Source organism: Asparagus officinalis, chromosome 5 (genome assembly GCF_001876935.1).
Source record: "Asparagus officinalis chromosome 5, Aspof.V1, whole genome shotgun sequence".
Classification (NCBI taxonomy): domain Eukaryota; kingdom Viridiplantae; phylum Streptophyta; class Magnoliopsida; order Asparagales; family Asparagaceae; genus Asparagus; species Asparagus officinalis.
The window spans coordinates 116929949-116949735 of record NC_033798.1 but is presented as its reverse complement, the minus strand read 5'-3'; the positions used below and the strand labels follow the sequence as shown (position 1 = coordinate 116949735).

Here is a 19787-nt window from a genome sequence, read left to right as displayed (position 1 = left end):
CACCACCTATTTCTTTAAATCACCTAGCGAATCAAATGCTGGGAATGAAAATATCTAGTAATTAAAATCTCTTATGATTAAGGGGTCAGATTTCAAGTTCTCCATTTCTATCTACCTCTCTTTTTTTAAAAAGTAGACATACGGCCCCTTCACGCTCAAAAATCCAACCAATAATAACAGGGTAAACGAGTCACCCAGGAAAGCAGAAGGGCTCTACGTCTTGTCGACTGATGTAGCATTAATCAAACTCTAACCCCCCTCCCAGGGAAAAAAAAAAAAGCTAAAAAAGAAAAGGGAAAAAGTTATCTAAAGAGAGCAAAAATAAAGTCGTCCTCAGCTCGCGGCAACAGGAGCAACAGTGCTAGTGCTAGTACTTAACTAGTAGCAGCAGCAAGCTTCATCCTACACCACCAAACTAGGGTAGCAGCAGTAGGCCAGCGTAGCCAAAAACAGCACCAGCAACTGTAGCTGCTCGTCACTCCCTCCGATAAAAGCGAGGGTGGGTAAAAAAAGAAAACAATAAAGAATCAGAAAAAGAAACAAGAAAATAAATAAAAAAGTGAGCTGCTGCTCCTCTCAGCTCTCTCGCCGCATCGACACATCAAAATAGTAAAGGGAGGGAGAGAGGGGAGGGGAGATCAGAGAGATCACTTTCATCATCATCAACTTCCATTAAAAAATAAAATAAAATAAGAAACAGCAGCAGCAGCTGCAGCAGGATTTATGGGGGTTGGAGCTTTGCAGAGTTCGTACGGGCTCCCCTCGCTTTTGACCACCCGGCCCTTTTGGCATCGCTCACGTAGCTGCTAATTTGCTTGCCACTTCTCTCAACACCAACGAAACAAAGACCAAACGCTGTTTTTTGCCCCCTCTTCTTGAGTTAGCGATGATGGGGATCGATTTGAATACGATCGAAGGCGAGGAGGAGGAGGAATCGGAGGAGGAGGAATCGGAGGCGGAGGAGACGCCGGCGGTGTGCTTGGAGCTCTGGCACGCGTGCGCCGGGCCGCTGATCTCGCTGCCGAAGAAAGGGAGCGTTGTTGTTTATTTGCCGCAAGGGCATCTCGAGCATTTGGGGGTCTCTGCTGCTGATCAGGGTTTTAGATGCAATGTGCCTCCTCATGTCTTTTGCCGCGTCGTCGATGTCAAGCTCCATGTAGGGTTTATTATTATTATTATTATTTAATTTTCTCTAGGTTTTTCTTTGATTTATTTATTTTTTCGTTATTTAAGTTACATTGTTGTGATATTCGTGATTTTTATAGGCGGATGTGGCTTTTGCTCGGCTGTCTCTGGTTGCTCAAGGCGAGGTTAGGGTTTCTGGATGTTTTTTATTTTTGAGTAGATTAGGAGCGAAATAAAAATTAGTGAGTTCTTTCATTTTGTTGAATTTGTTTTTTATTTTTATTTTTGGATATTATGGGTTAGGAGATTGAGCAGCAGGTGGGAGTGGGGGAGTTTGAAGGAGATGGGGAACCTGAGGAGATTAATGGTGAGAGTAGGACGTCGTTGATGCCGCATATGTTCTGCAAGACTCTCACTGCTTCGGATACGAGCACTCATGGAGGGTTCTCTGTTCCTCGACGAGCCGCTGAAGATTGTTTCCCTCCATTGGTAGTGTTTCTTCTTTGGTTTCGACCTGAAATTGGTTCTTGCATCGGGGTTGATTGTTTGAGAAAGTTCTTATGTTTTGGGTTTGTTTGATACTGACTGGTGCTATTTGATATAGGATTATAAGCAGCAGAGGCCCTCGCAAGAGCTTGTGGCCAAGGACTTGCACGGCACAGAATGGAGGTTTCGGCATATTTATCGAGGTATTCTGTGGGGGGAAGATGAACGTTTGGTCTGCATTCCTTGTGTTTAAGCTGTGCATTCTTTGTTATGGATGTTGATTACCATTTCCATTTTACATTGGCATTCTCTACTTTTCCTGTTTGGCCACGGTTATATGATTTCATTGATTCTATAATGATCTTTTTAGGATGTCCAAAAGTTATGTAAAACTAAGCCAAAACTATTGAAATAAATTTTATTCTCTATAATTATAGAGTTTTTGTAGCACTAAGCAGATACATTATTCAGAGGGAGTGGATTCGAGAGAGAGAAAGGGTGCAAATTAGTGTCTTTCCCTTCAATACAAAGATCATCACGACGGGAAAACCTCCATTAAATAAAACATGCCACTTCCCCTATTATTATTTTATTTTATTTATTTACTTATTTAATTTTGTTCTAATAACTTGAACTCCTGTATGATGTCGTGATTGAGAGTACAGAAGAAACTCAGCCTGCAAATGGTAAGTAGCACAGGCAAAAGCTATCAGCTTCTCTCTTCTGGAGGCAGTCTGGGGAGAAATCTCATGTATGAAGTAACTAGTAGACCGATAATCAACACATGCATCTCGTCAATTGTTTTTTATTTCTTTATGCTAATAATGGAAGTTATCTCTGTGAGACTAGTTGATATATCCGTGTTGGTTCAACCCCATCAAACTGACGCATAACTTAAAACCCATGCAAAACTTAGATTCCCCCATGGTTCCTTCCTTATAGGTTCCTTGATACATATTATTGGCCTTGGAATCTATCAGCTTCTACTTCTGCGCTAAGTTTTCAGCTAACACAGTGTTTCTAGCAGCAGTTCTAGCACCCTAGACGCATGACTTTATATTGCTCCCTTCCTTGGCATTTTCCTGTCAAATTTACGCGTAAGAAACATTTTATACATTCTTGGTTTAGTTTCTAACTGCCTAAGTTTTTGTGGGCTTTATTATTTTAAGTAGTTACTCAATAGGTGCAATTTTATTTTTCTTAGTAGTGATACGCGAATAAATATCTCGTCCTTTATAAAGGATTGTTTGATTTCTAAAATTTTGCCTGTTAAATTGGTTCACATGGAAGCAAAACCTGTTTGTGTATAGTACAAATTGAGTTATAGCAGGCAAACTAAATATTTTTCTTATTTTGACGGTTATAGAAATCTGGGCTCTTAACAAATTTATGTAGCGAACTTCAAGATTTCTATATGTTTCTGATTTTAGCAGTCATAGAAGTTGGCCTCCGACAACTTAAAATTATGCAGCTAGACGAAAACTCAAGTCTTGAAGATTTTTGTATCTGCCTCTTTATTAACAGGTCAACCACGCAGACACCTTCTAACTACAGGATGGAGTGCATTTGTTAACAAGAAGAAGCTCATCTCAGGCGATGCTGTGCTTTTTCTTAGGTAAGTGAGCGAAGCTTGTGCTAACTCTAAAAAATAGAAAGAGATATCTACGGATCTTGCTTTACTAAGTCCCCGTTTCTTGTCTTAACAGAGGCAATAATGGGGAGCTCAGATTGGGAGTCCGGAGAGCTGCACAGCTTAAGAGTGCTATACCGTATTCCGTACTCTGTAGCCAGAACATGAATCTGGGTAAATTGGCCGCTGTAGCTGATTCCATCTCTTTGAAACGTGTGTTCCACATCTACTATAACCCAAGGTTTGTTTCACAACAGTTGATGTTCATTCTGGCTCATTCTCATGCTAGATAATAAAAAAAATACCTCCAGTCATTTTATAGGCAGGAATGTGATATCAAAGTCCCAAGAGTTAATTTGGAATGTTCTCTTAGAAACATGGTCCTCTGTGATGATTTTTTATCTAATAGTTTAACTTTCTTTCTGATCTCCATTTATCAAAATGAGCAATCTTGTTGATTCTTATTCTTAATAATGTTGCTATTGTCTTTGCCAAGTGCCCATGTCTTGGTTACCATACAACAACTTCCACAACCATGATGCAACTTTGTGCTATGATGCCTGGAACTTCAAACAAAATGGCTTATCATTGAAAAAGCTTTTCATGCAATTTATAAGGAATTAAGTTCTTTCATATATCGGCATCATCAATTTGCATATGAAGGTGCTGTAAGAAAAGGTACAACAAAGGCAACATCCTGTCCATTTTGGGGTTGTTATGTCGAAGGTTTCGAATTCAGAAGTATTGAAGTATTTCTGGCTTTAGGTGCATGGTTCACTGGCCCTTTACTAGTCTAGGCTTGGCTCAAGCTATAGGGGTGTGATTATAGTTTTCAATGCATGGATGGATGATCTTTGGTTTGGATTGACCATGGATGAAGGCTCTTGAACGGATTCTCTCATTGATTGAAATGTGTTTATTTTCTCTTCCCTGTTATGTTTCTTCTGTTTGATTTGAGTCTATAGTTGTAATAAGGAAAAATTCAAGGAAGCTTTTGTGTCATGAAGAAAAACTGCGGTAGATCAATGAAGGTTATGAAATGGGGAGGTTCTTTTGAAATTGCCATCTAATGAATACTCATCTATTTATAGAGCTGGAATATCATATAACATTTTCGTTAGTAGGAATTGGGATGCTACTAAATTCGAAATGCCATGTTCTGATGATGTTGTTAACTTCATTATGAATTAGTACCTCATGTTGATTCATTTTGTATGGACTTTTGGATAATCAGAAGCCAGATAAATATTTCAGCACAGTATAAAGTAGTAGCTCTCGTGTCTAAAGCTAAAGAATATAAAAGCAGTTTTTTCTGTAGTTTTATTTTTTAATTCTTCAGTGGAACATTTTTCTTAATCCCCAAATCATAATAATTTAATTAAGATCCAAGTGACCATTCACTTATAGTCTATCTTGACCTTTTTTATTGTTTTTAACTGACTGCTTACAAAATTTTCAATCATTAAATTCACATCTATTTATGTTTTAGCAGACTAGTTAATGAGGATGAAGAGTACAATTTGATACACATTAGTTTAGATAATATGTAACTTTATACATTGCAGGGCAAGCCCCTCAGAGTTCATAATACCATATTGGAAGTTAATGAATATGACGAGTACATTTTAATACACATTAGTTTAGATAATATGTAACTTTATACATTGCAGGGCAAGCCCATCAGAGTTCATAATACCATATTGGAAGTTTACAAAGAGCTTGAATTACTCCTTTAGTAGTGGTACACGGTTCAAAATGCGATTTGAAAGTGAAGATGCAGCAGAGAGAAGGTTTGGCACAGAAAAACTTGGAGAACATGCAATTTCATATTTTATCTATTTGTGATTAAGATCTCTTTATATTTTAACTTTGTCAGGTATACTGGATGGGTATCTGGAATCGGCGACATAGACCCTGTTAGGTGGCCAGGTTCAAAATGGAGGTGTCTTCTGGTATGTTCTAAAAATATTAGCTTTCGGTATTTTACTAATTCTTCAACAAGTTAATTCATTTATTATGATATAATCTCCATTGTTTGTTCCCTTTCCTCTCTTTCATTTTGCTTTTGTATGGATGGAGTATTCTATGTTTCTGTTGTATATCCCTGGCAATATTAAGTACACACGTAATCTGATCCCATGGTTGGAATTATGAAAAGTATATTGTATTACATGGCTTAAGAAGACATCATATAGATACAGGCAAAGCCTGCTTACTGATAAAAGCTTTAGACTAACTTTTGGTCAATCATTTGGTTGTAAAGAATTCAGCTAATGTTATAGAGAACATGATAGCTAATGGAGATAAGGCAATAGACTTACCGCCATATATTTGTGCTCTTTCCTTTTTTGGGTAAGATTTATTTACTGATGACACATTACCTCTTATGCTGTTGCAGTTACTTTACCTGTGTGGGTTCTTGGTTTCCAAACCTTTCATTTTCATTTTCTTTTTCTTTCCAATGATTGTTGACATTAATATCCTTGCAAGAATGAAAGTAACCTTCAGCAAATTGTTTTTTCCCTTTCTTTAATGAAAGTTCAAACCATGGGCAGTTTCTTAACTGAATACTTATCTGGTGACTGTTATGTATGTGAGTCCGTTTGTGTCACTGGCTAGTGGGGAACCTTAGGGTGTGTTTGGATTTCAATGGGGTTAAGGGAAGTTAAGGGAAACTAGGTGAGAGAATGGAAGGGAAGGGAAGGGAGATCTCTTCCCCTTGGTTACACCCCAATTTGGGGGGTAACAAATTTTATACTATTAGGGGGTGAACCAAGGGGAACTAGGGTGAATAACTTCACCTCCTAAATGTTCCCAAACAAGGTGAATGGTTCCCCTAACTTCCCTTCACCCCCATTCCCCTCAATCCAAACAAGCCCTGAAGGGAAGGGAGATCTCTTCCCCTTGGTTACACCCCAATTTGGGGGGTAACAAATTTTATACTATTAGGGGGTGAACCAAGGGGAACTAGGGTGAATAACTTCACCTCCTAAATGTTTCCAAACAAGGTGAATGGTTCCCCTAACTTCCCTTCACCCTTATTCCCCTCAATCCAAACAAGCCTTTAAGCACAAGGGAGTCTTGATTAACCCAAAATAAAATCAGTGCCCTGTGTTTTCGTCTTATGGTGTCTATTTGAGTAGATGATTCAACAATCAGCTCGCAATTATTTAACGTAAATTATAATTTAGATTCGGAATGCTTCAGAAACACTTTATTTTATCTTTTGACTTGGCATTTCATGATGTGGTTGAATGTTACAGGTTAGATGGGATGATGATGTGGATACAAGTAGACAGAATAGGTTATCTCCTTGGGAGATCGAGCCGACTGGTTCAGTTTCAGGATCAGCCAGTTTGGCAGCATCTGGTTCTAAAAGAAGTAGAATCTGTCCATCTTCATCCAATCCTGATTACTCAGTTCCAAGTAGTTGTTCTAATATATTTCTGCCTCTTTGCTTGTACATTTGATGCACTTGATTTAATCATTACTTAATTCTTTGCAGATGGAAGTGGGTGTATAGACTTAGGGGAATCAGCAAGATTCCACAAGGTCTTGCAAGGTCAAGAAATTTTCGGTTTTAGAGCTCCTTATGGTGGTATTGTTGTACCCAGTTCTCAGATTCCTGAGATACGAAATCATCAATATCCTGAAACAAGGAGATGCACCACTGATGTGAACTATAATAACTTATCTGGCTCTGGAAGTGGTGCGAGAGTTCCAATTGGGAATTCTGGGTTCTCATACAATCGCCTAGGCTTTGGTGAATCTGTCAGATTCCATAAGGTCTTGCAAGGTCAAGAAAAATTTTCAGTAAATCCACCAGGTCATGGAGGTCTGATTGACTCTTGTGTAAAAAATTGTGGATTTGGGTTTTTTGATGGAAGAGGGAATGGACAAATTCAGGGATATAGCATCCTTGTACCCCCATCTACACCTTCAGTTCAAGTGTCTTCCCCTTCTTCTGTCCTAATGTTTCAACAAACTTCTCAGCTCCCATGCCCTCAACCAGTTTATGGATCACATACTCAGGATAAAGGTGGGGATGACAATTATCTCGGTGTCTCATACTTTTCAAAGTTTCGAAGTGCAAAGGATGCATCCTCGCACTGCTATACTCGTAACATGGGAAATGAACTCAACAAAAAGCAACATGAACCGGAGAAAAGCTATGCAAAGAGTGAACATGCTATTGGTAGAAATGGCTGCAAGCTTTTTGGTTTTCCCTTGACTGAGATGATTCCAGTAGTGGACATAGTGGATGACACTTTATCTGCATCTCCTAACGCAACTGAAATGAACTATGAAACTTCTTCTCCACGCTTAAATCCTCACATGCTGGACAATTCTGTTGGGCGTAGCTGTACGAAAGTAAGCACTCTTCATGCTGTGTGTGCTGCTACGCCTTTTTAGGGGAAAAAACCCGCATACTTTTTCACTTTGTTATAAAGCTTATACTGCAGGTGCACAAGCAAGGGAGTGTTGTAGTAAGAGCCATTGATCTCTCAAAGTTTGATGGCTATAATGGTCTAATATGTGAGCTGGAGCGTTTGTTTGATATGGAGGGGCTTTTGAATGATAAACAGAAGAAATGGCATGTTGTCTACACTGATGATGACAATGATATGATGCTTGTTGGGGATGATCCTTGGCAGTTAAGTGTTTGTAACCATCTTCTATAGTTGGCACCTTAATCAGTTTTATTGCTATTGGCACTAACCTTGATCAATTGTCATGATTGTGCAGGGATTTTTGCAATACTGCATCAAGGATTTTGATATACACTCAAGATGAAAAAGAATTGATGGCATGCTCTTAGTTGTGAAACAGCATTTTCCCTTGATGTTAAAAGGGTTAACTTTATATTCAGATTTCTAAGACTTCCACCTTACAATATTGTAACTATGCTGCTGAGAAACACTTGACTGTGTTCTGTTATCCTATGCTTTCATTGTCTACGCCGGAACTTGGTAGAAGATGTTGAACTCTTGATTGCTTCCTTACTATAAAGTTGGGTTGACAGTATGTTAAAACTGCTTAACTGTATTAGTTCATGTGAAACTTGTGGTATCGAGTGAAGTAGAAGATTTGTAGGAAATCTTCAGTTGATTGAGTACCGACTGAAGAAACTAGTCAGATGTTTTTTTTTCCTTGCCCAACATAGATAATTTTGATGTAGGTTTTCTGATCGTTTTGAGCAGTCGAGAAAAGAAGTGAGCATTTCCATATTTCCAGATTCACATTTATTATCATTCTGACATTATGCTCTGATGAAAGTTGATGCCCTTATCTCCCTCTTTTTTATGGCATGTAAATTTCCGAGCTTGTAGATCTCTGTTATATACCCTCTGCATAGTCTGAAACTGTTCAGGATTGGCTCCATGCTTATCGAAAGTTTGCTTTCAGCATTACTTAATTTACTCTGAAAATTATGCACTTTTCGGGAACGACCTTGCCTCAATTGTCGCAGTTAAAGCAGCAAGAGTACTTAGTAAATGTGTGTTTGGCAAATTCATACGACTTCGGTTCAAAACCTAATTTTTAGTTTGATAAAAATTAAGCTCAAGTTGAACCACATTTTTCTAGTTTATATTTGTCCTTAAACTAGTTCTTTTTTTGACCAATCCCTCAACCAACTACGATTAGGTTAAGAAAAACCAATCCAGGTCCAATTTTATTTTCAAACTGCCAAACAACGCCAAATATTATACTATTGGTGGTGATACAAAACTCCTCGTGATTGCAATTAAGCTCATATGTCTAGTTCTAAATGATGAGTATGTCTATTAGTAGAAGTTGTAGTACAATCCGCATTACCTTGCGGACTTTTGACATGCACCAGATCTTCGTTCTATGAATAAAACCAACGCCCTATATGCTTGCGGGTCGCGTAAAATATGCACTGTTATCTATGAATGAAATTGCTATGGACAATGTACGCATGGATGCGCTAGGTGGCGTTAGAGTTTCTACTTGTTGCAGTTAATAAAGAACTGGAACAATGGTATCATACATCGGGTCTCCATTCAGCTCAACAAGTGTTCCTCGATGCTACCTACATATTTTATACTGGAAGAGAGGAAGAACATCATTTGATTGACATTATTACATATTTATCTTAGATGCATCACGAGCCTCTATACATGAAATGAGCAAATATTTGCTTCTATGGAATAACTTGTCGACCTTTATTAACAGCAAAACAGCTAAACTCGTACCTGACTGATCCACAATAGCATCTCACAAGTCATAACCGTTCCATGTACAGATAGAGCACCCGTGCTGGTTTTAATCAAAGCTTGAAAATAGATAGACCATATATACCATAATTCGGAATGAAATTTTGCCGGTTACAGCGACATCCTAACTGAACAGCCTCTTCAACGTCCTCTAATTCCTTTGAATCGTGAAGTTCAAACATGGTAGATTTCTTGAGATGTAAGACGAGAAAGAGAGAAAGAGGGGGGAAAACACTTTCAGCTGTAATCTAGATGCCAGAGAATGAGAATGAACTCTGCATGCAAATCCACTGTACCATTATCTGCATACCCAAGCCGCGGAGATTTATTGATACAAAAAGACATTGCGACACAAAACCAAGAAAAAAAAATCCTCTCGTTGAAGTGAAATAGTTAGGTATTAATTAGATAGAACAACCAATATTATGCTTCAATATCAAGTAAGATAAATCAGCTAAATACAAAACGCATAGGATCATGTCAAAGGATTGTCACTAAGGATGACATGAATGCTTATAGAAGTTGTGTGTTATCATTTCTACAGGGGAGTAAGATAACTAATCCAATTTGAGCAAAACATCTCATTCATCATCAATTACAGTGAAATCCTCTACTGCAGTGGCATGCACCTCAGTGTTATACGTTGCACGCATCTCCTCTATTTCAACAAGTAGTTCGGGATCACAGACAATTCTTGCTGCTTGCAAAATTCTGGGGCAGCCTGAGTAAAGATGAGGCTGTTAGAGGGAACACGAACAACCAAAGGAACTCCAAAAAAATAACAAATAACCTACCTCCAATAGGGCATGTTGGCTGCGGCTTTTTCTTTCTTATATACTGCATAATTGCACCTTTCTCATAAATATGTTTGCAATCCATGCTGCAATACAGACAAAATGACAATGTAAACCTCTAAATAAAATATGAATATGATTTACTTTAAACTTACTCATTTAAGAAGCAAGGCAACTCATCTATCATACAAAAGATTTACCAGTAGCTAATAACAATTTATGTCAATATTTGAGGGCTGCTCCAAATCATTAATAGCATCAAACCAGAAGAAATGCAAAGGGAACATAATCAAAGTAAACGGGTCTAATGATGCATTTACTGGCTTACACCCATGCACATGATTCCTAGTTCCTAGCAAAGCTATATTTTAGAGATAAGCTTAATATACATATACATCTAATTTCTTAAATTCCCTCTAACCATTAGACTAAAACTCCAAATTTTTAGTGAGGGTTGAGGAATATATTTTTATATTCTAACAATGCCCCGTGGGTTAGAGCGCCCTTTTCATGAGCAGAAACATGGACTCACGCAACAATGTCAATTTTAAAAAAATCCACTTATAAATATGTGGCGTGTGGGATCTGAACCTAAGTTGCTTTAATACCATCCAAAAGTCCTTCTAACAATTACACCAAAACTCCGAAGTTATGGTTAGAGTCGAGGGTTATGTTTTTATATTCTAACATAATTAACCTTCAAATTACAAGAAAACTTAAATACACCATAAAAGCTAATTCTTAATAAAGTTAGTGATGCACTAATAATACGTTCAGTAATGTTTATGAAGTTATCTAGAGCTTGCATGATTATCGTTCCCAACTGTCGACCAATTGTTATAAGTAGCAGACCGCAGTAATCATCAAGCAAAGGAAACAAGTTTTTACATCATCATTAATACTTGTGGAAGATGGATGTCATAAACAGTAATTTTTTTTACCGTCTCAAGGAAAACGGTACTTGTTAAAAGACAGCAAAAGTAATGATGTTATATTATTAGGATACAGAACTAGATGCAGGACAGCCAAAATACTGTACCAGCGAACTGGATCTTGGAGTTCGATGACTGGCTTTCCAGTTATTGGGCACATGATGTTTAAGATATTGTTTTGTGTACTAGTCATTATTATATCTTCCTGTTCCTCTCCGGGCATGGGTTGACCTGCATGATGAACACTCTAAAGCAAATACAGTCAGTAAAGGGAAAAAAATCAGGTACAACAAATAAGGATTTATTGCTCCTTTATTAACTAGATTTAATATTATATTGGCTTACAATTTGTTAATCCTGCAGCAGCCAAAAAAACTGAGTAATATCAACAATCATTAAAGAAATTCAAAAAGAAATATATTAAACAACAACAGCTAATCTTAAAGGCAATAAACTAAAACTGAGAAACAGGTAAACTTTGTTGTTAACCACCAGAGAGACAACCACAAGAATACTCGAGGATATACTGCTATCAGGTATATGTCACGATTTATATTCATCTTTAGGTCTTTTCCATGAACGTCCAAAATAAACAGTTTCAGATACCAATATTTTCTAAATTACATTGCTTCAATGCCTGTAAACCTATCAATTTACCAAACTGCCATACCTATTTCTACTGCACATGTTCAAATCATGTCAAATGATTATCCCCAATTTTATTCTGAATAGGAAAAACCGGTAAGTTCTTAAAATCCTATCTTTCAGTGCATTTCAACTCATCCACCTTAGCCTTCTGAAATCTACTATAAACATTTTTTGAATAGCTGAATACAATGTTATGGGTGTCATTACTCTGTCCTGTAAAAATTTCTCCTAGTTTCATGGGTTTTCCACAATCATATAAAGTTGACATGCGCTTCTTGACTTGAACCATCCAATATCCATCTTTGATTCTATAAACTACATCTTTCTTGATTTCACCATCATATTAGTACTTGATCCTAAATAGAAAAATGATCGTTTTGGAGTTTTTCATGACCATCAATTTGTATTTGTGCTTGTTCATGATTTTGTTAAAGATGTCCTATATATCCAAATCCAATTTCGATTTCCTAATTTTAAATTCTTAAGATTACAAAACTTTTCACCTTTATATCATAAATTCCATTTTCATTCTAGTAATTTTAAATCCTTTAGATTCTGGAGATTACCCTTCACCTTTCTACTTCGAAGATTACCCATCTCTAGTCTCATCATCTGATGTTGTCATCAAAGACCACATGCACCATACACATATTCAACTACATAATTGCAGGACAGAATTCAATTTATAAAATTTAGTAATGGATAAATAAAAACAATATTAGGTTTGAGTTCAGTTACAAGAAATAACCTCAAGACTTTCTGAGTTTTGGTTAAGAAAGTAGAGTCTCAAGGAGATGGCCAGCAATTCCAGAACAGTTGGCTCATATTGACAGGCAGCAATTCCTGTACTCTATTGTTGATAAAACGGATATCTGCTAGTAAAATAACCAACTAACATGCCAGACGCCAATGACATTCCACCATTTTGTGTTTATTCAACAATACCTTAAAGTTTAAGCAGAAAGTATATCACTATATCATACTTCACAGAAAATTCATACTTCACAGAAAAACTCTCTTGTGCTTAGCTACAACAACATTCAGTTGAAGTGGAAGTATATAATACATGTATCGAATAACAGAGTTTCAGACTTCTTTACCTATCTATTCTTATACTCTCTTATGCTCGTGCTTTACTTAGTTTCACATAGATTTTAATACTTCAAGCCTTCAACATATAAACCATTCTTTTCCAACAATAAAAGTATAAAACCAGAAGCTTCAAACCATTATGCGTTTTGAAGGTATTTTAGTGGATTAAGCCCTTTTTTTCAAAACTACGAAAATTACTATTAGTTTCTAAATTATGGCTCATAATTGTAATATAAACCATTCTTTTCCAACAATGAAACCCAAAGCTTCAAACCCTTGTGCGTTTATAAGGTATTTCGGTGGATCAAGCCATTTTGAACGCTATGCATTTCTAAATTATGGCTCATAATTGTAATATAGGGGCTGTACTGGAAGATTGGTCAAATTGAAATTGAATGGGAAACAAAGAAATATAACGGTTTCAGCAAGTTTGTCTAAAGCTTTCTATAAAGAGATTAGACAAACATCCTTAAACTTCATTGTCTCATTAAAAGTACCACTGGAGTGACTAGACTATCACTTTCAATTAAAAAAAATTGTATAGGTCACTAAGAGCGCAAGGTTCGTGCCCATTACTGCGAGTTAGCTTAAGATAAAACGGTGATCAAATGTGACATATTGAGATTGGCCCAAAAAAAATGCATAATAGGGCAATGTTACTTGCACTATGAAGGATTACCGTCACACATCAGTAGAAGATGTTTCTATAGATAATATGGCTGTACAATTGAAGTCTAAGAGCCCCTTAAGATTCAGCGGAATTTCACTAGGATGGAGACAGATTATGTACCGTTAGTGAATACATCTCTTCAATACCAGTTTAAAATGGGAGGTTTTTGGGTAACTGATGTCTCGCATTAAGTTCAGGGCCTTCATGTCACACAATGCAAGCGAACAAGTTAACGGGTTGCGGTACTATTGGCGAAGATGAAGCAGCAAGTAAAACCAATTATAGTGCACCCCACAAGACCTAATAACCTATGTTCCCAATTAATCACATATTTGTACACTTACAACTTGAGCCCATGTATCCATGGCCATAGAGACGAAATCATAAAAACAAACAAAATGTACAATCATACATGTGGAAGAATTAAGGCGTTTGGAGGGTTTTAGATTGATCTAACACTAGACTAGGAATTATGGAAAACAATAAAGTCATCCTGAAACACATCACAACAATTATCTATATTCTAATGCATTCTTTAAGAATTACAAGTAGTACTATAATAATACGTCGCAAACAGATTATATTATCGAGGTAAAGACATCAAAAGAAACTGACACAGTCCAAAAAGACCAAAAATTGGAAACAGTCGGCAACTCGAAAATTAGCAGCTTCGTCCTACAGCAGACGCTTCAAACAATTCTATAAGTACAAATCAAAGATTCACAATCACTAAACTTGATTCCTACTAAATGCAATTAAGCATCAAAATCCATACCCAAACAGCTTCTTTGAAATTCCGGTACAAGGGATTGCTAGCCGGAACAGAAGGCGATGCCGCCTTCAGCTTCGCCACCTCGTCCTCCAACACCTTCCTAAAATCAGTAGGCTGCATTTCTCACAAACCAACCATAAACGAAAACATCACATTTTTTCATAATTAAAAAAACCCAAAAAAGAGGGAAAATCACCTCGTCAGAAGGTTGATAAGATTCTCCCATCGATTTGATCGCGTCAGAGAATCGAGCGCAATCATCGTAGGTCTCCAGGAGCTCAAGAACGCCCTCTTCCAACTGCTTCACTTTGTCGGTCTTCTCGTTCTTCTCGAGATCGACGGCGATGGTCTTGAATATGTTGATGGATTTTCTAATCTCCTGAAAGTATCAGGAGAAAATTAGGGTTAGGAATCGAGGGGAAAAAGGGAAAAGAAATGGTTTTAGGGTTTGTTACGGCGATTAGGGACTGGTTGTCGGAGTAGAGGGCGGAGGAGGCGGTGGAGATTCTTGAATTGCCGGTGGGGCTCTCTCTCTCTCTCTCTCTGTGGAGCTATTTTTTTTGGAGGGAAAGATCGGAAGTCCGGGAGGGAAAATAGAGGGAAGGAGATGAGAAGCAAAGCGCGCTCTGTAGAACGGGCTTTGTCAAGCCCAGCCCATTTTAAAAGTGGGGATGAAAACATTTATGAAAGTGGGCGATTGAAAACATTGGTAGAGATTTATGTGGCTTTGTTTGGATACTACGTTTGTTTTTCTTATTCTGTTTTTGTAAAAAAAAAATACTATGGTGGTGTAGTTTTTCTTTAAAATATTTTCAAAACATCATGTTTAATCATGTTTAGTATTTTTGGTCAACACTAATTTGACCCATTATAACAATAGTATTAAACATATTATTAATATATTATATATTAATTATAATAAAATATATTGTAAATAAAATGTCATAATATTTAGTTTATATTGTTATAGTATTATAAGTATTAAATGTAACGAAATATAATATTGTATAATATATTATAATATTATATTATACTTTAATGAGTTATATTATATTATAATTATTACATATTATTTTTAAATAATTATATATTTAATTATATTGGTATATAAATGTGTTATTGTTGTATATTATATTAATATTTTATAATAATGTTATTTTATTATTAATATAATATTATACTATTATTCATATAATATAATATTAATAATGTTAATATTATGTTATTACTAGCATATTATTAATATATTATAAATATTTTACTATTATATAATATATTATAGTTTTTAATATGTTAGAGTTTATTAATAGTATTTTAATAATATATTAGTATTTATAAATATAAATAAATATTATTATATTATGAATATATTATTTCGGAAAAATTGATTCAAGGCCCCAAAAATGCAAACCTGATGTGTCTCAGCCCCCTGAACTGTTTCTAATGTGCATTAGCCCAAAAAATAAAAAGTCCAGGTGATTCAGCCCCTTTTACAATTTCCAAGACATTAAATCCCCAAACTACATTCTTCTTATTCTCTACATCTTCTCCAGATCTGCTCCTTCTCTTTCAACAAACTCATCTCCTCTTCTACCCTCTCTCCAACCTCGCTGGGAACTTCCAACACCACCGGCACTTCCGCCCGTCTTCGCCTTTCCCCTCGACCTCGTCTGCGCTCCATCCTTTGTCGTTGCCCCCCCTTCCGCCACAATCGCGCCGCTATCCCATACTCCTCTTACCAGCCCTTTTCTAGCGAACTCCCAAACACGCGCTGACCACTACGCCACCGTCAGCCTCCCCCGACCTCGCCCGACTCCATCCTCAGTCGTAGCCCCCACCGGTCAACCATCACGCCGCCTCCCCATCTCCTCTTCCACCCTCGCTGGAGTACCTCACATCAGCTACCACCTCTGCTCCCTCTTGACCTCATCGACTACATCCTCAGTCTAGGCCGGCCCGCCAGTCACCATCACGCCGCTCCTCCCTATTTCTCATCTTCCACCCTTGCTAGGAACCTCCAATACCGCTGCCACCTTTGACTCCCCTCAACCTCATCGACTCCATCCTCAGTCGTAAACCCTGCCGCCACCATCGTGTAGCCTCCCATCTCCCATCTCCTCTTCCACCCTCGCTGGGAACCGTGAGTGATGAGGAGGAAGTGGATGCGTTTGAGGGAGGAGAGTGAGCTGCAGGTGTTTAGGAGTTGGATGAAATTGAATTTGATTTGTTAGAAGATCTTGGAACCAATAACAAATGTGTGCACTACAACAAAGTTGTTTTTTTATAGCGTTGAATGATAGCGTTTATGTTGTAAGTGCTATAGATCATATGTGACTTATTTTTTGATAGCGTTTGAAAAATTTTAAAAGCGTTTATGTTGTAAGTGCTATAGATCATATGTGACTTATTTTTTGATAGCGTTTGAAAAATTTTAAATGCTATAAATACTTGATGGCAATTTTTTTTTGGCACGATGCGTTAAACACTTAGCGGGAGACTGAAAATTAAAACATGCCGCCCCAAAATTTCATTCGTCTCCCCTCCACCCCAATTTTCATTGGTCCCGCCCCGAGGAAAAAAGACCTAACCCCAAAAATTTCCGCCTGCCCTTAAATCTCCGCTTCGTCTTCTTCAACTTTAGACATCGCGTTCTGCCTCTATCGATCAGATATCAAAGCAAGCTTTTACCATTTACCGATGGTGGTCGCCCTCCCCGTCCAGAGCTCCGCCGCCTCCCTATGGAGTCGCCTTCAGGACTCAGTCTCCAAGCAAGCTTTCGATACTCTCCAGAGCTCCGCCGCCTCCCTATGGAGTCGCCTTCAGGACTCAGTCTCCAAGCAAGCTTTCGATACTCCTCTCAATCGAGTAGCCAATCAAACCCTAACCTCTCAATTTCAGTGCTTTTATTCTGATCTAGGGTTTTAACAACCTCTTCTCCCCTTTCTGCAGTTCAACATCCCCGATCTCCACGTCGGAACCTTAGATTCCCTTCTTGCCCTCAGTGAGATGCACAAGGTAATTGCGTGAGATCTTGACTGAATTTTGGGTTTTCATGGTTTTGGTGTTGATTCGCGAGATCTGGCAGTCGAATGCTAATCCCAATTAAAATTGAAGCCATAAGTAAAAGCAGAAGATTCCATGACAGCAACCTCCTCCTCTGCTTTCAAAAGCCCATTCACCGTTCAAAATTTTCGTGGCTATAAGAGAAACCCAACTGTTAATTTTGCCCTTCTCCAAACTTTCGTGGTTTGTCAAAGTTCCTTTCCCTCTGTGAGTCTCCTCTTTAGCTCGGTCTAATTGTTTTTTATTTTTTTTATTTTTAATCTCTTTGCTTATTTTGATTGATTTGAAGACTTGAGTAGGGGCCAAATTGAAGTTTCTGCTGCCGTTATCCCTTTGTTTTGATTGATTTGTATGTTTTATGCTGCGAAGTTGATTAATTTAGTTGTTCAAGTGTAAGTAGACTTAAATTTATACTGTTAATATCTCATATGTTGGATCAACACTTCTGATAATATATTTCGTTCATCTAGGTCTCTCAGAGCCTGATGATTCTTTCATTTTGTTTGCTCATTTGATTGACTTCGAAGGGGATTTGGGTCAGCTTTCTCGGGCAAAGTGTTCCTTTTTAGCTGGAGATTATCAGTTTGGAAATTATATTACTTAATTTACCGTGGTTTGTTTTAGCCTTTCAAACTAGTCATTGTGTGGCAATAGCTTGTAAATTTAGTTGCTAAGGTGGTTATTCCTCTCTCGTCGTCGGAGCTCTCTCGCCGCCGCTCGAAGCTCTGTCGCTCCCTCCTCCTCTTCGGTGAAAACCTTAACTCCTCCTCCTGCAGCTACTACCGTTTGTACTACTCTACACTGAAAGGTACGTGAGTCTATTTTTTTTGGCTTTCTCTTTATTTAGCTAAACCTCCTAAATCACATTAAATAGCTACGGTGTTTGCTGCTTCAGTTGATGTATCACATATGCATAATTGTTTGCTTCAGCTTGATATGAGTAACCTTGCTCAGTTCCCTCCTACTTCAGGTAGTTATGTTTGTTAAATTCAGTAAGACTAAAAGATCAAGCTCTCAATTATTATGCATGTCGACAACGGGGTTTGTATTTAAATATTTAGAGTTTTCCTTAAATATAAAGGAATGGAACCGTTACACATTTCCACAAGAGTACATCCAAAACTCCAAGCATCTGACTCCTCAGATATACTACCAATTGCATCATCCCAAAATCGATTCAAAGATTTTTTTTATTGGCTCCCATGCCTCTGGAGCAGTATAATGTGGACTTAACAATGTACAATCCTATGCAGAATTTACTTATTCAGATGAATACACAAGTCAACTTTGCCCGTGCTTCTCCATGAGGTGGAGATAATCCCACATTTGCTTTTGAAAATGATATTTCTCTAAAGAAAAACGAAGGGGATCAACCGGTATGTCATTATGGTGAGTGAATATTGACTTTATCTCATTTCTTAGTTTTCAAGAGACCCCTAAACTAGGTATCATTAAGTGCTTACATGTCAATTTACTTGGGATATGGCATTAAACTGTAACGTACATAGACCTGAGTCGATATTGAAGATTCTCTTCAGCTACAAAGGTTGATAACAAGAAATGTGCTATAATGTGATTATAATTGTTTTCAGCGAAAGTTGACTCCATTGTCGATTCCATTAAACTTTGATTTGTTTACACGAAATTACAATGAAACTAAACAAAAATTACAACTCTCGAGAAAATAACACATAAATTGTCTATCAACTCCTGCTTTGTGGGACTTTGCCTGTGCCGTGAGTGCTTTGGCTCGTTGACCACCGATTCAAAGATCGTGAAGGTGCTTAGGGATCTCTCCTTCGTTTATCGAAGTAAAGATTTGAAAACGAATATCTTATCGATGTAAGATGTCCGTTCTTCCAAAGATCAAGTCTGAGCTTAGATCTCTAGGAATCACCGAATGATGCTTGTCAAAGGGTGAAAGTTCTCTCTCTTCTTCAAAATCACTGAAAGCTCAAGCCTCTTCTGCTCCAAAATGCTCTCTGTCCTTTATTTCGTGCTTAGGGAGGTATTTATAGGGGTATCAGTGCACTACAGTTGAAACGGGGGCAAGATAACTGACTGAGTGTTTTCTCTTTGGCCGCTGCAGTCTACACTGCCGCGGCTATTGGCGCGGCAGTATAGGCTGCCGCGGCCAAAGAGGCGGTTATCAGCACGTTCCATCGTGCTTAAAACCGTTCTCCCACGACCTTTAACCACTTTTTTCGTGGTTTAACTGCTTGTCCACGTCAGCACACGTTCTGTTTCTGGTATGCTGCCACGTGGGCCTCAAAAATCATCATATAACTGTTTCGTAACTGCTGCAACACTCCTTTAACATAGCCGCGGCACCCTAG

General features: G+C 37.8%; 2 protein-coding genes and 1 long non-coding RNA gene across 8 annotated transcripts; 2 read left to right on the top strand and 1 right to left on the bottom strand.

Moving 5' to 3' along the window:
• On the top strand, positions 366–8469 carry LOC109840859 (auxin response factor 15-like). 2 transcript variants are annotated; one of them, XM_020409661.1, is made up of 12 exons: positions 366–1156; positions 1266–1310; positions 1429–1614; positions 1730–1814; positions 3136–3226; positions 3318–3482; positions 4912–5031; positions 5118–5193; positions 6505–6667; positions 6747–7612; positions 7693–7895; positions 7988–8469. In XM_020409661.1, exons 1-12 carry the CDS (start codon positions 887–889, stop codon positions 8058–8060), a joined length of 2343 nt encoding a protein of 780 aa, XP_020265250.1. In that variant the 5' UTR covers positions 366–886; the 3' UTR covers positions 8061–8469. The 2 variants fall into 2 exon arrangements, with proteins under 2 accessions (XP_020265250.1, XP_020265251.1); XM_020409662.1 differs by having other exon boundaries at positions 372–1156; positions 7705–7895.
• Positions 9843–16480, bottom strand: LOC109842448 (E3 SUMO-protein ligase MMS21). Its single transcript, XM_020411325.1, has 7 exons — positions 16391–16480; positions 14844–14939; positions 14585–14767; positions 14392–14502; positions 11314–11453; positions 10275–10360; positions 9843–10201 (listed from the first exon to the last, which is right to left on the bottom strand). The coding sequence occupies exons 1-7, from the start codon at positions 16478–16480 to the stop codon at positions 10062–10064; spliced, it is 846 nt and encodes a 281-aa protein (XP_020266914.1). The 3' UTR covers positions 9843–10061.
• On the top strand, positions 17174–19091 carry LOC109840858. 5 transcript variants are annotated; one of them, XR_002247073.1, is made up of 3 exons: positions 17174–17253; positions 17338–17658; positions 17922–19091. It is a non-coding gene; the product is annotated as an uncharacterized LOC109840858 (long non-coding RNA). The 5 variants fall into 5 exon arrangements; XR_002247069.1 differs by having other exon boundaries at positions 17741–19091; XR_002247071.1 differs by having other exon boundaries at positions 17338–17843.